The sequence below is a fragment of the Strigops habroptila genome, chromosome 5, assembly GCF_004027225.2.
Source record: "Strigops habroptila isolate Jane chromosome 5, bStrHab1.2.pri, whole genome shotgun sequence".
NCBI lineage: Eukaryota > Metazoa > Chordata > Aves > Psittaciformes > Psittacidae > Strigops > Strigops habroptila.
This window is the reverse complement of record NC_044281.2, coordinates 37,650,189-37,669,701: the sequence shown is the minus strand read 5'-3', so window position 1 is coordinate 37,669,701 and position 19,513 is coordinate 37,650,189. Positions and strand designations below refer to the sequence as shown.

General features: G+C 49.5%; 1 protein-coding gene across 4 annotated transcripts; it reads left to right on the top strand.

The window, feature by feature from the left end:
* Positions 1-11,469, top strand: SLC29A3 (solute carrier family 29 member 3). 4 transcript variants are annotated; one of them, XM_030488416.1, is made up of 7 exons: positions 14-84; positions 745-870; positions 1,063-1,142; positions 5,312-5,394; positions 6,452-6,678; positions 7,822-7,984; positions 8,700-11,469. In XM_030488416.1, exons 2-7 carry the CDS (start codon positions 867-869, stop codon positions 9,367-9,369), a joined length of 1,227 nt encoding a protein of 408 aa, XP_030344276.1. In that variant the 5' UTR covers positions 14-84; positions 745-866; the 3' UTR covers positions 9,370-11,469. The 4 variants fall into 4 exon arrangements, with proteins under 4 accessions (XP_030344277.1, XP_030344274.1, XP_030344276.1 ...); XM_030488417.1 differs by lacking the exon at positions 745-870 and having other exon boundaries at positions 1-84; XM_030488414.1 differs by lacking the exon at positions 745-870 and having other exon boundaries at positions 2-84; positions 900-1,142.
* The last annotated feature ends 8,044 nt before the right edge of the window (positions 11,470-19,513 follow it).

Here is a 19,513-nt window from a genome sequence, read left to right as displayed (position 1 = left end):
CCCCGGTGGGGCGGTCCGGCCCGGCCTGGCACGTCTCCGCTTGGCTCGGCGGGGAAGGAGGCGGCGGGGCAGTGCGGTGCCCCTGTAAGTGCTGCGGTGGGGGGGCCCGGGCGTGCAGGGAGGGATGGGGTTGTAGATATCTGGCTGGGTGCGTGGAGGGATGCGGCGCTTCCTCCTCCTGAAATCGAACGCGCTTTGCAAAATCCCTCATTTCCGGCATTATTCTGTTCCCCTGCACTTGGCTCAGCCCTTCCCCCGGCGCCGCTCTGCGAAGCCTGGCGGTGCTGTAGTCGTTTACGAGTCATTTTGCACAGCCCGGCGTTGCTGCTGCGGGAGTTCATGGTAGTTTACGCTCGCCTTGCAAAGCCTGCTGGCATTGCGTCAGTTTACAAGTCATTTTCCAAAGCCCAGTGGTGTTATGGTAGTTTATGAGTCATTTTACAAAGCCTTGATGATGTTGTATTAGTTTACAAGCCGGTCTGCGAAGCCTGGTGGTGGTGCATTAGTTTACAAGTCATTTTAGAAAGCCTGATGGTGTTATTGTAGTTTACACGTTTCCCTGCACGCCCTCATGGCATTGGTAGTTTACAAGCTAATTTTTTTGAGCCTTGCAAGAGCTGAGGTTTCCTGCTTTTGCAAGGCCAAAGAGATTGGTTAATTATTAATTGTGGATGGTAGCATGGGTACTGTGGTGGCAGATCCTGTTTCTGCCATGTCTTAGTTCCCTTCTCCCACATCTTCCAGGGATCCAGCCATCCCTGTGCTAAGCTGGTTCAGCGCACTCATTCGGCATTTGCTGGGTGATCACAGGCCAGAGGAAGAGGGAGCCACACACAGCAGCTTGCAAGCATCAGTTTGCAACCGTCATGGGTAATGTCTTTATTGGTGGTTGTTTTTAGCAGCGTGCCAATACCATGCACCCAGACGAGGAGCCCCTGACCGAGGAGCCCTTGTTGAGCAGATACAGCCAGCAAAAGCCAAGCGACCGCTTACATGGGGCCTATGTTATTTTTTTCCTCTTGGGCGTCGGGTCGCTGCTGCCCTTGAATTTTTTCATCACAGCGAAGCACTACTGGATGTACAAGCTGCAAAACTGCTCGGATCAGGCGGGCCCTGTGGGACAGGCAGACTCAGATCTGCGGGTGAGTATGCTGCTTTCAAGGCAGAAAAAAGTAGCTCATTTCCTTCCTAACTTGCTCTTTTTTCCTCTCCTCTTTCCCAGGTGAGTGAACGTCCTCTGGGGTTTTGCCTGCTGCAAACCAGGGGTGGAGGTTTATTCGGGGAGAACAAGATAGGTGCTTAAAACCAAAAAGCAAAGAACACTTTGTGTTCTACCTTTTCTCTGTATTTAAAGTGCTACGGTTTAAGGTGCATTTAAAAAATCTGGCTTAACCTGCCCCTTAAGCAACGCTGCCTTTCATAGGACAGTTTCTATGGTGCAAGGTAAAAATCTCTTTCTGGTTTTTTTTTTTTCCCCTGTCCTTCGTGCTTGGTGAGTGCCCAAGCCCCATGGGGCTCTGTGCTTTCCCAGCAGACTCAGCTGCAACTCCCTGCAGGCTGGGAGATAAATTGCTTTTAGCTTCTGGCCCAGTGGCAAGGTATCAAGCACATTTTAGGCGTTTTCTCCCTTGCACTGTCTGGTGCAGCACGTCATTTGGAAACAGCAACAGGGCTTTGCAGGAACACCAGCCCTGGACCACATGGCTTGTGATAGTCTCAAGTGCCCCTGGATGCTTTACTGCTTTTCCTTCAAGGTCTGGCACATGTGACCGGAGTATCTCCTGCAGTGATAAACATCTGGCTTTTGGCATATGGGATGAGGAGCTTGTCACGGGGTGACTGATGAGCTGGCCTTGGGGCAGCAGGCTTGATTGCCTCTTATTTCTCCCCAAAAAAGCTGCCTTCTTTTGCTCCTCCTGCCATGGCAGGATTATTTCCCTGTGTCCCCCTGACAAAGCAATGGTATTTCTTTGTGGCTGGAAAAAGTATTGGCATGATGAGGCTGCATCCTGTCCTCTTCCTGTTGCCAAGCTTGTTCAAGTGGTTTGGGCACATTTTATTTCTGTATAAACACAGAGCCAGGTGTGACGCCCAGGTTCTCTCTATGATTTCTTAATATGGTATCCATGGCTGTTTTTATTTTAATAGTTGTTAAGCCAGCTGCGTTTTTGATGGCGAGGAAGCAGAGTGTCACCAGCGGTGCTTGTACCAGGACGCTGAAGTACCGGTGTGCTGGTGTAAATTGAGATACTGGGTTGATGAAACTGATGGAGACCAAGTGCCCGTGGTGCCTGAAGACCATAAATAGGCTGCCTCTGTGCTAGCAAGGGTGCTTAGAAAGGAGGTGGAGGGTGCTCTCCCACCATGTGGCATGATGTCGTCCCACAGTCCCTGTGTCCCACCCACTCCTCATTGCTTCTACATCATGCTTATCTGGGGCAATTCTTGAAAAAGCTGGTTTCAAGTAGAGTAAGTATCACAAGGTGTATTCTTCCTAAAAACTCTTGCACAGCTGTATTCCTGGTCAGATCATCACTTCAGAAAGTATTCAAATGAGACTACTTCGTTGAATAAATGTTTCTCCTCCTTTTGTATGGCCGTGGCGCAATGCTTTTTACTTCTTTGGAGACAAGCAACCTGGCTTTTCCATGGCAGTCGAGTTGATCAATAATAGACCAGTTGGCCCCGTTCCTGCCCTGGGATGGCGAGCCACGGTGCTGCAGCAGGAGGGCTTACCTGCAAACCGAGCTCAAGTCTGGAAAGATGCGCCTGTGACTGGCAGCCTGCTTTTGGCTCCAGCCTGCTCGCTGCTGCTAATTTCATGCCCTGTACTCCAGGTAACGCTCTGGTGCCTTCAGCCACCGCCATGGGCCTGGATTGCTTTTCCAGCCTGGCAAGAGCCCAGCTGCCGAGTCCGGGCTGGAGCAAAATGAAAACTACTTAGCAAAAGCACCTTGGCAGCAGTGGGCAGTGCAGGCCACCACTGGTGACTAATTTGCCACTGCAATGCTTTGTTCTTGTTAGTTTTTTCCTTTAAGGTACCAAGTCCACGGTGTGCATCATGTCATGTGTTTGAAGGTGCTATAGTTAATATAGGGTCAAACACTTCCATTGTGTGCCTTGGCTCCATGCCCGAGGTGTGATACCTTCACTCATGAGAAGCAGAGGTGGCAGGAAGGTGATTTTGGGCAAGGAGGAAGATGTCAGGTTTGCTTTGTGGATTATTATTTATTATTAGCTAGGAAAGCTATGACAGTCTGTCAGTGCTTGTGTTTCTCCTCTAAAACCTTGTTTTCCATAAAGATCTTGGCCCTTGTGAGCAAGTGATGCCCAGAGGAGATGAGCTGGCCAGTCAGGGAGGGCTCAGCAGAAAGAGAGAAGAACTAGGTGTATCTTGCATAACCAAAAATTTACTCTGAAAGCATGTCTGTGATCGGTGGGAATAGCCATGTACGGAGAAGAGTTACCATCTGAGCTGGATTAACACCTAATGAGCAGGAGCAAAGAGGGGAGATAGGTATGGAGCCTGATATTTTCCATTGGTCTGGTCATGGATTAAATTTGCCACTGCCATTCTGCTGCTGCTTTAAAAATGTGGTGTGAAGACTTCTCTTTTTCACAAAAATGATGTAGTTGAAACCCTTCTACTTGGCTTTTCTTTTCTAGCAGGGTTTGTCCATAGGTAAGGCAGCATAAAAGTTCCCAGTGCAGTGCAAGCTCCTCAGTTTCTTAAATACTTCCCCGGTTCTGTTCCCGCCACTGGTGTGAGCACATTTGCTGGGAATGAACGAAGGTTTCCCCAGAGGTGCTTGAAATGCAGCATCTCTGCCAGATTACTTCATGTACGCTTCTGCTTTGTGAAAACCTTATAAAGTCTTTTTTCGTTCTCAAAAGAAAATTAACTTGGAAGTATACTTAATATCCCCAGGCTAGTTCGTGGTTTGTTTTGAGTAGGTTGGTAAATAAGTCATAGTTTTAGCAGCCAACTTTGCATTTTGCTTTGTCTTTTCTCCTGTAATTCACTGTATGGCTGTAGACCTTTGAGCCTCCTGCTTTGCCAAACTGGTGCTGTAAGTGCAGGCATTTATGTCTCTGTCTATAAGGACCCTCTAGGAGTGATTATTAGATTTCTCATTGCTTACAGTAAAGCTCTTAATAGGGAAGAATAAATTAACATGATTGTAAACTGATAAAATGACAATAATGCAAAGCTGAAAAAAAAATAAAGAGAGTTACATGCAGAGAAAACGTGCCAAGTGCCTTCTCATGCTCAGATGTGATGTGGCCCCATCTCTGTACCTAGGTAACTGGAGAAAATGAAAGCCCATTGCAGTGGGGGTGAATATGTAGGTCACCCTCTTTGCAAGCATCGTCCTATCTGCTGGTTGAGATTCCTGCAGAAAAAACCAGGGGATTAAGCACCTGGAGAAGATGGAGCAGACATGCTTTAACAGTATAATATATAAAATGGATTGAAAATGTAAGTGTTTGGCTGCAATTTTGGCAAAGAAATCTCTCTCTCTCTCTGCTGTGGTTATTGCTTTCTGTGTGCCTAGCCTGACCTCTGTGTGAGGTGGGCTGGTGAATATTGACTGATGCTGCAGCCAGCTTGCTCGGTTGATACACGAGTCCCTGGAGTAAATGTGTGTTGAGTCTCAATATAGTTTCTCAAGGAGTTTTGCGCACACAGAGAGGGAGACCGGATGTGAAAATAATGTCCTTGTGTCCCCACTTCGGCTGCTTTTGCTCGAGCATGTTCTTGGGCACGGTGTCCCGGTCATGCTGTGTGGAGAGAGATGCACAGGTTTACTAGCTATTGCAGACTTTCAAAGCAGTTAGCTAATAATATTAATGGTTTTGTGTCCTGATTTATAACAAACAGCCCTCAAACAGAGAATAGGATAAAATGTTCATGAGGTTTGTCCAGGATGCTGAAGCCAGCAAGAGAAATTCATACCTCCTTATTTTGGGTGCTGTCCCATGGGGCCAGTGCAACAGTAAGGCAGGTATTTCCTTCACCATTTTTGTGTCTGAATTGATGTCCCTAATTTCCTGAAATATCTCAGGACTCTATGGCTGTTGCAGGATGAAAATGCCCTGGGGGCCACTTCCTGCTGTTGGCCTGTGCAGTTTTGCAGTGTGTGCCAAAAATGCAGCAAGGTGGACACCTGCATCATAACCCTCCATGCATGCCATATCATGCTGTATTTAGGAACTGAAATTCATGTGTTGTTCTCCCACATCTTTTTTGTTTGTGTGTTTTTGGGTTTTGGTTGGTTGGTTGGTTTATTTTGTTTTGTTTTTCTGGCAGGACTTTTTTGAGAGTTACGTCTCCATTGCTTCAGCTGTGCCCTCGGTGCTGTGCCTGATCGGAAACTTCTTGCTTGTGAACAAGTAAGTGCTGCTCCGTTCTAGGGTCACCTGTTACCTGTGGCTCTCCCCAGCTTTGCCTGTGTTGCTCCTGCCTTTCTCTGGCTTCAGTTGTGGCTCCCAGCTCAGCCTCTCCTTCTCTTGTGAAGGGAAGCTGTGGGGTACACAGGGCATTGTGAGGGCAGCCTTCTCTCCGTCCAAAATCTCCTCATCTGTCCGTGCCTGAATCGCAGCCAGCTGAGATGAAGTGGGGTGAAGCACTGTGCACCATACCAGCAGCACCCATGCCTGGAGTTGTTCTGAGTTGCACCACTGTAAATAGATTTATAATAAATTCCTTGGTTAATTGCTTGGCAAATATTCTTTCCTCTTAAAACTGCCATTGTTTTCATCAGGGGACCAGGTGAGGAGAGCTGAGCTCAGCCAGGCAGGAGTAACACCTTGCTTTAGTCCTACCAGCTGCTGCACTGGGTTAAGAAATGGATCATCTGTGCCACATCGCAAGCTTAACTTCTGTCTAACATAGCCGTATCCCTTTGTTTGTTCCTTCTTTATCCCAGATCAAATTCCTGCATGTTTGTGGGCGAAAGGGAATGTCTTTGTGTGCTTAATCTCTAGATCTCAGCTACTGGTCCAGCTCCCTGCATCTTTCCCTCTCACTCACTCACTCTTTCGTCCTGTCCCGTGGCCAGTCTCCTGGCTGGGTAATAAGCAACTTTCTTGCTCAAACAAGTAATTACCTTGCAGCCATGCCTGGGATTGTTTTCACCCAGCCTGCTGTGTTTCCCAGGCAGGCTTTATCGCTGCTGCTGTACGTTGCTCCAGCAATGGGGATAGGCCCTAACTTCTGGGAGAAATGGCTACTTACAGCTTAGCTGGGCTTATAGGCTTGGTCCTGCTGGTAGCAAAAGTGTTAACATCTAAAGGCTTCTGAGAAAAATAGTTACTTTTTATTCCTCATCTCCCCTCACTTTTCTTTATGTTCTTTGATCCTTCTCACAGCAGGGGGGTTGGTGTCCTCTCATCACGCCTTCATGTTATAGTTTTAAACACAGGAGTGTCACTGTCCCGTTGTCCCCAGGGTGCCTGCCAGTGTCCGGATCCAGTCCTCTCTCTTCGTCATGCTGGCCGTCTTCCTGGTGATCACAGTGCTGGTGAAGGTCGACACCTCCGCTTGGACCACCCGCTTCTTTGCCCTCACCATCGGCTGTGTGGCCGTCGTCAGCAGTGCCTCGACTGTCTTCACCAGCAGCATCTTTGGTCTGAGCAGCTGCTTCCCCATGAGGAACTTGCAGGCACTGATCTCGGGTTAGTGTCCTACGGCCACGCTGTCATGGTGTGATTGCGCTCTTTCACAATCCTGTGGCTGGGTAGTTGGTTTTCTTTCTCTCCTGCATCTGATGTTTTGTCACATGGGGTTTATTTTAGAAACTTAAATTTGCCTTAAGGATAAAGGGAAGTTGCCGAAGGAGAAACATATTCAATCACATGAGCTTGTGCTTTTGTTTCTGTAAATACCCATAAATTAAAGTGCTGAGGGCTCATCAGAAAGAGGAGAGAAGTGGTCCTTCACCATACTTGCCTGGGGGGTGAACACCCTGCAGAGCAGTGTGACAGCTTGACCTCATTATTTGTTCTGTGCAGGGGGAAAGGAGGAAGGAGCTGGAGGAATCTTCAACTTTGCATTGTCTTCTCCTTTCTGTTCAGCATTTCCATGTGTTTCCATCAGTGATGAGGGGCATGTTGGGAGCTGTGAGTGATGAGCTCCCTGGAGGTTCGATAACATTATAAATGTGCTGCGGAATGTCTGACAAACTAAGATGGGAAGGGGAAAAAAATCAAAATGGAGGAATTTTCCTGAGGCCAAGACAGGAGTGTTTTAATGAGTTTAGCCCAGTGGGGAAAGTCGCTGCATCCCCGAGATGGCATACCTGTTGCTGGTGGCTTGAATTCCTGACTGGGGGGATGATGAAGAGGTGGTTATATGTGTGCCAGTGGAAGGCCAGATTTAGGCTTTGGGCAGGGTTTGGACTTTCTCTGCAGGACTCAGCACATGCAAGCCCCACAGGTTGGGTCCCATCCTGACCCCTGTGTAGTGCCATGGCTGTGTTGAAAGTGCATGCAGGATGGGACCTCAGCTGTGATGCAGTGCCACAAATAGCTGTGTTGCAGCAAGGCATGGAAATGGAGATGGGGTGGTATGCGCAGCTGCACCCTGAGCTGGGTTTAGGACCAGCATGTGGGGCAGGGGGTGAGCTGCTTCCCCTTGGGGGGGTTTGTGCATAGCAGCAAGTGCTGCTGTCTCTCATTTTTCCCTTTGCATCAAAGTCCTCCTCACTGGAGGTGCTGTGGGTTGCTCACTGCCACCTCCATGTCCCCCACCTGTACTCATCTCAGTCAGGCTGGCTCAGTTCTGGGCGCTGAGCTCCAGCTCTCTGGTCCCTCACACAGGTCAGGCCATGGGTGGCACGATCAGCGCCGTTGCCTCTGTGATAGACCTGGCTGCAGCAGCCAATGTTACTGACAGCGCCCTGGCCTACTTCCTCACCGCCGACATCTTCATCATCATCTGCATCATGATGTACCTTCTCCTTCCCAGGTTGGAGTACTCCAGGTGTGTGCACCTGCCTGCCAGCGGCATCCCACATCCCATGGGCTGAGAGGGTTTACGACTGTTGATGCTGAGCAAGGTTGCTGGGGGCACCCATGGGATGCTCGCTGTGCCAGTCCCTGCCCCGTCACCCCCCAGCATCCCACCGTGCATCATGCACACTTCGGCTCTGGCACTGTGCCACCACCAGCCACGCTTCCCCATTTGGCCGAAACCACAGACTGAAACCGGGCATCTGGCCCAGCATGTGCTGAGTTTCTGGCAAGCCTCCCTGGGGGATAGAGGGTGCTGATGCCGCAGCTTCTGAAATGCATGAAGTCAGCAGAGAGTCATAGACTGGAAGCAGCCAGCTAGGTGGGTCCCTGTAGGGCATCCGTATAGGCAACATCATGCAGCATCATGATGTGCATGGCCCATTGGTCTTGTTTATGCATGCAACCCCCAAAACCACCTGCCCCCCTCAAATGCCTGCTGCAGTAGGTCCCCTCTGTGAACTACTGAGGGTGGAAAGGGATACCCATGGTGGGGAGGAGGGAGTGTTACCTCCCTGTATGAGCTACCTCTCCGTACGAGGCGAGAGCTGGAGGTGTGGTGGGGTTGCTGCAACCACCTTCACTGGGTCCAGCAGACATCCCTGCGTAGGCAGCTTCTCTCCTGCTCAGTTTGTGTTCTTCTCACATGCACTTGGCTAATAATCTCCTTCCTTCTCTTTCTTCAGGTATTACATGAGCAGCCAGGAGGAGAGCCCATCTCTGGCCACTGTGCCACCTGATAGCTCAATGGAGGATGAGGCAGAGCCAGAAGGCACCACAAATACCTCCTTCCTAGCAAAAAGCACAGGCATCCCACCGCTCCGCCCCATCCTGCAGAAGACCGCTCTCCTTGGCTTCTCCCTCTTCTACATCTTCTTCATCTCCATCATCATCTTCCCTTCTATCTCCTCCAACATTGAGTCCGTCAGCAAGTCATCAGGAAGCCCGTGGAGCACTAAGTACTTTGCACCGCTCACCAGTTTCCTCCTGTACAACTTTGCTGATTGGTGTGGGAGGCAGATCACTGCCTGGATCCAGATGCCTGGTCCCAAGAGCAAGCTGCTGCCTGCCCTTGTCCTCCTCAGGACCATCTTCCTCCCTCTCTTTATCTTCAGCAACTACCAACCCCGGGCTCAGATCCAGACAGTGGTCTTCAACCAAGATGTTTACCCAGTGGTCTTCACAGCGCTGCTGGGGCTGAGCAATGGCTACCTGGGGACACTGGTCATCATCTACGGCCCCAAGATCATGCCAAAAGAGCTGGCTGAAGCAGCAGGGGTAGTGATGACATTTTACCTCATGCTGGGGCTGGCTGTGGGGTCTGCCTTCTCTGTTCTCATTGTCCACCTCATTTAGAGGAGCAGTTGGAGGGAATGCCCTTGGTTTGTGGTGATGTTGGGTATTTAGGATTTTTTCCCCAAAAAGCCAGGCACGCCATGGTTTTGGGGTAGGCTGCCTGTCTTGCTAGGGGTAGGAAGGGGTTTGCATCCAAGGGGAAAGTCCTCCTTCTGAGAAGGGGTGTCCCCTGTGCCTGGGAGGTCCTGTCAGACATTTGTCATTCTCCATCTCGAATGGGGCAAGTGGACCAAAAAAACCTTGTCCTCCCCAGGGAGCTCAGGGAAGCGCTGGGTGCACAGGGAAACCTGGCTCTCACCCCAGTGCCAGTGGGTAAGGGTGGCTAGCTGGTGCCACCATGCTGGTTTTAAACTGAAACCAAGGCTTTTGATGGCACCTTGGGATTTGCTGCCTCGTTTTGAGTTTACCCCTGCAGTGTTTTGGTGGTCTCAGGGGGATCCCCGTTCATCAAACTGAGGTGGTGAGCTAAAGGGAATTTGAGCCCTGGAGCACCTTCAAGGAAGCTTTCGGAGCAGATAGCAGCCACACCAGGGAGCAGGGCACCATTTCAGGTGTATTTCATACATTCGTGCCACAAAAAAGCATATATAAGGGAAACCTCTCCATTTGGACTTGTGCTTGCTTTAATTTTTGAAGATTGAATTGAAGGATCATCCACCTCCCAGCACAGTGCTACTAGTGCCAGAGTTGTGTCATGGCCAATGCAAGATCATTTCTTCAGTTGTGACTGTGGTGTGATGGTTGTGGATGCCAACTTACCTGTCTGCAGCTGAACCCCAAGGAAAGTGAAATGCTAAGTGGCCCTAACCTAAGGTTTTTAAGATGCCTTTAGTCTGCATTGAGAAAGGTCTATGAAAGCCAGGGAGAAGTATTAGGCATTGATGTCATGTTCACAGCAGAAAGCTGATTAATTTACTTAGGTGGTATATGGTCTCCAGATGTTTTCAGAGGGGTGAGCTACTGTGACACCCAAAAATATGGCCCACCCAAAGAGGACTGGCTTTTAAAGTCACGTAAACTTCCATGCAGATGCGCCTGGACAATTATTGTGTTTATTTTCTCAAATGGTGTGGATTTGTGGTCTAGGAGAGGTGAACTGGGAAGCAAGGATGTAATGGCATAACTTGGCATTATGAATGATGCCTCAGGGATACTATCTATGGAAAATACTTCCTTTAAGACTGGGTTATTAGCAGATGTTCTGTTAATGGGATGCTCTCAGCATCTCCTGCTTGACAGAGTAGCAGTGAAGCTGCTGGTCTGAGTTGCCAGGCTGTCTCCATGCTGTGCTGGATGTGGTAGTTAGCGAGAGGAAGGTTGCAGGGCTGGTGCCTTTCCACCTGCGCCTGCCCTGGCTTTGCTGGGCGAACAGCAGGGATCGATGGTGGTTGTTGCCATGAGGTGATGTGCAGGGTTGGTGTGTGCTGAGTTTTTATATAAATCCTTTCCAGTGTTTAGTTTGGGCTCGTTGGCAATACAGACACAGTTTTGCTTTATGGGTGATTTTTATTTAAACATAAAATCCAGACAGAAGTGGAAAATTTACAGGGTGTGCAGTACCGAGGAGCAGTTTTACAGCACGTGACTTTGTACATGTGGGCTCTTAATCCTGTTGCTTCAGTAGGTTTGCAGCCCTTCAGCCCTTGACACATGGCCAGGGGCTGCTTTGGCCAACGGTGACCCAGATGAAGGTCCACCTCAGCTTGAAGGGCAGCCCAAGGGTTAAGGGTAGTGATGCTGGCAAGCCAGCTAGGTGCTGCTCATGGGGGTAAGCACTGCCATCACCTCCGTGGGTGCTGGAGCATTGCTTGGAGTAATGCAGTACTTGGTTGTGGCTGAAAAGCCCAAGCCAACCTCTTGTTGGCAACCAAAACATCCCTTTGAGGCCTTCAGTGCTTCCTACTTGAGAGCCTGCCATGTGGTGTGCTCTCCTCAACTCATACATTTTACCTCTGGTCCCAGGTGTGATGAGATTCTGCTTGTTTGCTGACTGCTTTGCACTCTGTTGATCCTCTTCATGTTACAGACCAAATACCTCTTGAGACAGAACTTAGTTATCCAATACCTTTGCTAATAAAGTTAATTCTTGATACTGTGCAACTACTGGTGTCTGGAGTGATTTCTCTTGAAGACAGCACTGATGCATGAAGTTTTAGCTTGCATTTTTCCTTCTGGTCATCCTTCTCTCCCAGCTTGGACTGTAAACTCTGAGAAATCACTGACAAGGGCCAGGTGAAGGAGCCCTGAAAGAATTGCCTAGTTATTCTAATTTAGTGTCTCCACATGACCTGCAGGTAAGTGCATCTGCAGGCGGAAGTAAAGCAAAAAGGGAATATATCCTTTGTCCTTGATGGTATTCAGCTAAGTAAAGTTAGAGAAATGGCGGGGGGGGGAAAAATCAATACAGGTTCAAATTGGGCAAGAATCAGATCAGGGTATAAAGCAGGGACCACTGGTGGAGTACAAGGGCATATGGTATGAGGTACAAGGATGGATGCTGACAGGCAGCCCCGAGTGTGTGGGTGATCCCCCTGCAAAACGAGATGGGTTATTTATAGGATACTGCATATAATGGCACATAACGGAAGTAATTACTGCTATATACTGCCTGGGTGAAGATGCATCTGATGCCCTGTGTAGGCCATATCAAAGAGCTCAAAGTAAGAAAATGCAGAATGACAACTTGTCGTGGTTTGAGCCCAGCCGGTAACTCAGAACCACACAGCCGCTCGCTCACTCCCCCCCCCCCTTCTTCCTCCCCCCGCTCCCGGAGGGATGGGGAGGAGAATGGGAAGAATGCAACTCCCACGGGTTGAGATAAGAGCAGTCCCGCAACTAAGGTATAACACAAAACCACTACTGCTACCACCAATGATAATAACGATTAGTGAAATAACAAGGGGAGAGGATACAATTGCTCACCACCCGCCGACCGATACCCAGCCCGACCCGAGCAGTGATCTGGGCCTTCCGGGTAACTCCCCCCGGTTTATATACTGGGCATGACGTGCTGTGGCATGGAATACCCCTTTGGCTAGTTTGGGTCAGGTGTCCTGTCTCTGCTTCCTCCCGGCTTCCCCTCCTCCCTGGCAAAGCATGAGACTGAGAAAGTCCTTGGTTGGAATAAACATTACTTAGCAACAACTAAAAACATCGGTGTTATCAGCGTTGTTCCCAGGCTGAAAGTTAAAAAACACAGCACTGCACCAGCTACTAAGCAGGAGAAAAATGACTGCTATAGCTGAACCCAGGACAGTATCCACCCCTTATTCCATACCATTCACGTCATGCTCAGATCCCACATCTCTCAGCACACCATCACCCCTGTCCCATATATACACATATATATACACCCACACCCACACACAGAGAAAGATATCGTTCCCTAGTCCATGGACCAATCCCTGTAAAATTGCTGAACTCATCCAGTCCATGATGTCAGGTTCCATCTCTTGTAATAGTCTTTCAGGGCAGGAGGGACGGTACATAGTGTTGGGTTGTTGCCTGCTGATGATACCGCCAAACTCATCTGGTCACTGCTGAGCTCGTCTGGTTTCCTCAAAATTCATTCTTTGTTGAGGTGATGATCGGAGGGAAGTCAGGGTCAATGGCTGGTGACCTGAAGATATCTAGCTGGTGGGCTATAAAAGTGTTATAGAGCAGGCAACAGCGTACAATTGAGTTCATTGGCTGTTTTCCCCCAAAATCAAATCCCCTTGAGGTACACATCGGACTTCCCCATCTTCCCGCATTACCCACCAAGTATATCCAGGTCCCTGAGCAAAAGCAACCCCACGAGTGGGTTTGCCTTTACCTGAAGCAGGAATAACCCAGACTGTCTTCCCCAACAAATTCTTTATGTGCACCACAGGAACTTTATCCCCCTCTACAGTACGTAAAAGTTCTGATTGGGCTGGGCCAGCCCTGTTGGCAGATCCCCTACTGTTGACCAACCAGGTGGCTTTTGGTAAATGTGTATCCCAGTGTTTGAAAGTCCCACCACCCATTGCTCTCAGTGTAGTTTTTAACAGCCCATTGTACCGTTCGATTTTCCCAGAGGCTGGTGCATGGTAGGGGATGTGGTATACCCACTCAATGCCATGCTCTTTGGCCCAAGTGTCTATGAGGTTGTTCCAGAAATGAGTCCCATTGTCTGACTCAATTCTCTCTGGGGTGCCGTGTCGCCACAAGACTTGTTTCTCAAGGCCCAGGATAGTGTTCCGGGCAGTGGCATGGGACACAGCGTATGTTTCCAGCCAGCCGGTGGTTGCTTCCACCATGGTAAGCACATAGCGCTTGCCCTGGCGGGTTGGTGGGAGTGTGATATAGTCAATCTGCCAGGCCTCCCCATATTTGTACTTCAGCCATCGTCCTCCATACCAGAGAGGCTTTAACCGCTTGGCTTGCTTAATTGCAGCACATGTTTCACATTCGTGAATAACCTGGGCAATAGTGTCCATCGTTAAGTCCACCCCTCGATGACGAGCCCATCTATATGTTGCATCTCTGCCTTGATGGCCTGAGGTGTCATGGGCCCACCGGGCTAAAAATAATTCACCTTTATGTTGCCAATCCAAGTCCATCTGAGCCACTTTAATCTTAGCAGCTTTATCCACTTGCTGGTTATTCTGGTGTTCCTCAGTGGCCCGACTCTTGGGTACATGAGCATCTACGTGGCGTACCTTCACCACCAGGTTCTGCACCCGAGCAGCGATATCTTGCCACAATGCAGCAGCCCAGATGGGTTTACTTCTGCGTTGCCAGTTGCTCTGCTTCCATTGCTGCAACCACCCCCACAGGGCATTTGCCACCATCCATGAGTCAGTATAGAGATAAAGTACTGGCCATTTTTCTCGTTCAGCAATGTCCAAGGCCAGCTGGATGGCTTTCACCTCTGCAAATTGACTCGATTCACCCTCTCCCTCAGCAGTTTCTGCAACTTGTCGCAGGGGACTCCACACAGCTGCCTTCCATCTCCGATGCTTTCCCACAATACGGCAGGACCCATCAGTAAACAAGGCATATTGCTTTTCACTCTCTGACAGTTCATTATATGGTGGGGCCTCTTCAGCACGCGTCACCTCCTCTTCTGGTGACATCCCAAAATCTTTGCCCTCTGGCCAGTCCATGATGACTTCTAGAATTCCTGGACGACTGGGATTTCCTATTCGAGCTCGTTGTGTAATTAGTGCGGCCCACTTACTCCATGTAGCATCAGTTGCATGATGTGTAGAGGAGACCCTGCCTTTGAACATCCAGCCCAGCACAGGCAACCGGGGTGCCAGGAGGAGCTGCGCTTCAGTTCCAATCACTTCTGAGGCAGCTCGAACCCCTTCATAGGCTGCCAGTATCTCTTTTTCAGTGGGAGTGTAGCTGGCCTCGGATCCTTTATATCCCCGACTCCAAAAGCCAAGGGGTCGACCTCGAGTCTCCCCTGGAGCTTTCTGCCAGAGGCTCCAGGTAGGACCATTCTCCCCAGCTGCGGTATAGAGCACATTTTTCACATCTGGCCCGGCCCGGACTGGTCCAAGGGCTACTGCATGAACTATTTCTCGTTTAATTTGTTCAAAGGCTTGTTGTTGCTCAGGGCCCCATTTGAAATCATTCTTCTTCCGGGTCACGTGGTAGAGAGGGCTTACAATCAGACTGTAATTTGGGATGTGCATTCTCCAGAACCCCACAACACCTAAGAAAGCTTGTGTTTCTTTCTTGTTAGTTGGTGGAGACATTGCTGTTATCTTGTTGATCACGTCTGTGGGGATCTGGCGGCGTCCATCTTGCCATTTTATTCCCAAAAATTGAATCTCCTGTGCAGGTCCCTTGACCTTATTCCGTTTTATGGCAAAACCGGCCTTCAGCAGGATTTGGATTATTTTCCTCCCTTTCTCAAAAACTTCTTCCGCTGTATCACCCCACACGATGATGTCATCAATGTATTGCAGGTGTTCTGGAGCTTGCCCCTGTTCCAGTGCAGTCTGGATCAATCCATGGCAGATGGTAGGGCTGTGTTTCCACCCCTGGGGCAGTCGGTTCCAAGTGTACTGGACGCCCCTCCAAGTGAAAGCAAACTGTGGCCTGCATTCTGCTGCCAAAGGGATTGAGAAAAATGCATTGGCAATGTCAATTGTGGCATACCACTTGGCTGCCTTTGACTCCAGTTCATACTGAAGTTCTAACATGTCCGGTACGGCAGCACTCAATGGTGGTGTGACTTCGTTCAGGCCACGATAGTCTACTGTTAATCTCCACTCTCCATTAGACTTTTGCACTGGCCATATGGGGCTATTAAAGGGTGAGCGGGTCCTGCTGATCACTCCTTGGCTCTCCAGTCTGCGGATCAGCTTATGGATGGGAATCAAGGAGTCTCGGTTGGTGCGATATTGCCGCCGGTGCACTGTTGTGGTCGCAATTGGCACTTGTTGTTCTTCGACCTTCAGCAACCCCACAACAGAAGGATCCTCTGAGAGACCGGGTAAGGTGGACAGCTGCTTAATTTCCTCTGTCTCCAAGGCAGCGATACCAAAAGCCCATCTATACCCTTTTGGGTCTTTGAAATACCCTCTCCTGAGATAGTCTATGCCAAGGATGCATGGAGCCCCTGGGCCAGTTACAATGGGGTGCTTTTGCCACTTCCTCCCAGTCAGGCTGATTTCAGCTTCCAGCATAGTTAACGCTTGGGATCCTCCTGTCACTCCAGAAATAGAAATGGGTTTCACCCCTTGATACCTTGATGGCATCAGAGTACACTGTGCACCGGTATCTACTAGAGCCTTATACTTCTGTGGGACTGATGTGCCAGGCCATCTGATCCACACAGTCCAGTAAACCCGATTATCCCTCTCCTCCACCTGGCTGGAGGCAGGGCCCCTCTAATAGTGATCACAAAATTCTCCACTTCTGTCTTGTAGAAAGGGATTAGTATTCCTTATCACAGGAGCTGGAGTAAAATCAGCTCTTTCGCTCCATCTGGGAAACTGCTCGCCAGAGACTGGAGCAGCAGCTTTCCTGGGAGGATCATCCTTGACCATTGTTCTCCTCTTCAGTTCACGCACCCGTTGCTCCAGAGCTGAAGTAGGTTTTCCATCCCACTTTCTCATGTCTTCTCCATGATCCCGCAGGTAAAACCATAGGGTGGCCCGTGGCGTGTACCTCCTATATTTTCTTTCTCGAGCAGTAGGGCGCCTTCTGTTGATAGCTGAGACATGGGTTGGTACGCGTGGAGAGCTGGATAGATCGGATAAATCGTCTCTCAATTGTTTGAACTCCTGGGACAGTTTTTCCACAGCTGAAATGATGGAAGGGGTGAGATTGTCTTCGAACTCTCGGAGTTGACGAATCAGGAAATCCACTGTTGGTGATACTCCGTCATTCCAGGTCATTGATGCCAATGTGTGGGCATATGATGATGGCGCACTCCGTGTAAGTTTCCGCCACATGGGTCGTGTACATTCGACTTCATCTGGGTCTACGGATGTGTTCCTGGAATCCGGCCTACGATAGATCATCTCTATAATGGCTGATTCCCTCAGGGACTGGATGCCTTTCTCTATCGTGGTCCAGTTGGCTGAGCGATTCGTAATATCGTCTTTGTAGGGAAACCTTTCCTTCACAGCTGCCAGGAGCCGCCTCCAAAGACTGAGGGCTCGCTTCTCTCTTGCAATCGCTTTGTCAATTCCTCCTTCCTTAGCAAGTGATCCCAGCTGCTTGGCTTCCCTACCTTCTAGTTCATGACCGTCGGCCCCATTGTCCCAGCACCGGAGCAACCAGGTGACAATGTGCTCCCCTGGAAGACGGGTGAAATCTTTTCGCATATTCTGTAGTTCGGTTGAGGTCCGGGGTCGAGAAGTGACCTCTTCTTCTTCTTCCTCTTCCTCTGACCCACGTAGTAGTAACTCTTGTTCAGGTGCTGTTGCATATAGTAATGGCACTGGGTCTTCATCTTTCTTCGCTTCGCGGGTTGCTCTTTGTGCCTTTCGTTTGCTTTTGCTTACAGGGGCAACAGACATTGTCACAAACTGGACATTTGGTTTAGCTGCAGTGTTTGTCACTGTGGTTGGAGTGGCTGCAGTGTCTGCCACTAGGATTGGAGTGGTTGCAATGTCTATTGCTGGGGTTGGTGCAGCTGTTGTGCTTGGGAGTTGAGTAACACCAACAGCTGCATTATCTGTTGCTGTCGGGGTTTGAGTAGCTACTGTGCTTGTCACTGGGGTTGGTGTAGCTGCAGTGCTTGGAGTAGCCATATTGTCTGTTGCTGTCGGGGTTTGAATAGCTACTGTGCATGTCACTGGGGTTGGTGTAGCTGTGGTGCTTGGAGTAGCTATATTGTCTGTTGCTGTCGGGGTTTGAGTAGCTACTGTGCTTGTCACTGGGGTTGGTGTGGCTGTGGTGCTTGGAGTAGCCACATTGTCTGTTGCTGTCGGGGTTTGAGTAGCTGTTGTGCTTGTCACTGGGGTTGGTGTAACTGCTGTATTTGAAGTTGGAGTAGTTGCGTTGTCTGTTGTGGTCAGGGTTTGAGTAGCTGTTGTGCTTGTCACTGGGGTTGATGTAGCTGCTGTACTTGGAGTAGCTGTGTTGACTGTTGTGGTCAGGGTCTGAGTAGCTGCTGTGCTTGTAGTTGGCATAGCTGCGTTGTCTGTTGCTTTGCCATCAGATCCAGAGACATTTTTTTCCCTTTGAAGGTGCTGGATAGCGTTGAGCAGGGCTCTGTAGGCATAGGCCAAGCCCCAGCACGTTGCCAAAATTTGTCCCTCTCTGGCATAACCAGGACGACAGCACACCTCGTTTAAGTGTTTTACTAGTTTTTCCGGATGTTGCACTTGTTCAGTGGTGAAGTTCCAAAGCACTGGAGGGGCCCACTGGCCTAGGTACTTGCCCATACTATCCCACACACCCTGCCACTCATAACTGTCCAGCCTCAGGGAAAATCTCCTGGTGGTCCTCCTATATCGTCGTCTAACCCTAGACCAGATTCGAACCTGATACTGCTGAATTTTTGACATTAAACGAAATAGGATGTTCCTACGACGGGATGGCCATGGGTAAAACACACTCCGTATGTTTGCCAACATGCTGATCCCCAGCACAATCAGCAGGCAGGTTTCAAGGGTACTCAAAGGCCATCTAAAACCTTCAGAACTCTCAATTGCTGTTGCAAATAGGCTGGTGGGGGAACGGGGGGTGAAAGAGAATGCTTCCTTCGTAAGTTTACCCCCCGAGGAGAAAAAAAAAGATATGCAATTGCTAAAATATTTCATTATATACCTCCCAATGTATAGTGGTGATGGCCACGCTGGAAGCACAAACCAGACCAGTTTCATGATCAATGAGTCTATTGTATTACAAGTCATTACCATGAAGTACAGTGAAACAAGAACCTTAGCCCAGGCCCCCCAGCCGATAAACGCTAAAACAGCAAATAGTGGCTGTAAGTAAGGTACAACATGCTGAAACTCTGAGATCAAGCGCAACACGTCTGAGAGCCAAATAATCACCATTGTGATGAGTAGTAACAATGAATGCTTATCACAAATATGATTAAACACACTCTGGTCAGATCTGTCGTTATCTCAACCTTTCGAGCCCCACGTTGGGCGCCAAAAAGAACTGTCGTGGTTTGAGCCCAGCCGGTAACTCAGAACCACACAGCCGCTCGCTCACTCCCCCCTCCCCCCTTCTTCCTCCCCCCGCTCCCGGAGGGATGGGGAGGAGAATGGGAAGAATGCAACTCCCACGGGTTGAGATAAGAGCAGTCCCGCAACTAAGGTATAACACAAAACCACTACTGCTACCACCAATGATAATAACGATTAGTGAAATAACAAGGGGAGAGGATACAATTGCTCACCACCCGCCGACCGATACCCAGCCCGACCCGAGCAGTGATCTGGGCCTTCCGGGTAACTCCCCCCGGTTTATATACTGGGCATGACGTGCTGTGGTATGGAATACCCCTTTGGCTAGTTTGGGTCAGGTGTCCTGTCTCTGCTTCCTCCCGGCTTCCCTTCCTCCCTGGCAAAGCATGAGACTGAGAAAGTCCTTGGTTGGAATAAACATTACTTAGCAACAACTAAAAACATCGGTGTTATCAGCGTTGTTCCCAGGCTGAAAGTTAAAAAACACAGCACTGCACCAGCTACTAAGCAGG

Excerpts from the sequence above, each read along its gene's own strand:
- SLC29A3 (XM_030488414.1), top strand. The coding sequence starts at position 915 with ATGCACCCAGACGAGGAGCCCCTGACCGAGGAGCCCTTGTTGAGCAGA. Across the intron at positions 6,679-7,821 it reads CTTGCAGGCACTGATCTCGG|GTCAGGCCATGGGTGGCACG; the intron begins GTTAGTGTCCTA and ends TCCCTCACACAG. Across the intron at positions 7,985-8,699 it reads CCCAGGTTGGAGTACTCCAG|GTATTACATGAGCAGCCAGG; the intron begins GTGTGTGCACCT and ends CTCTTTCTTCAG.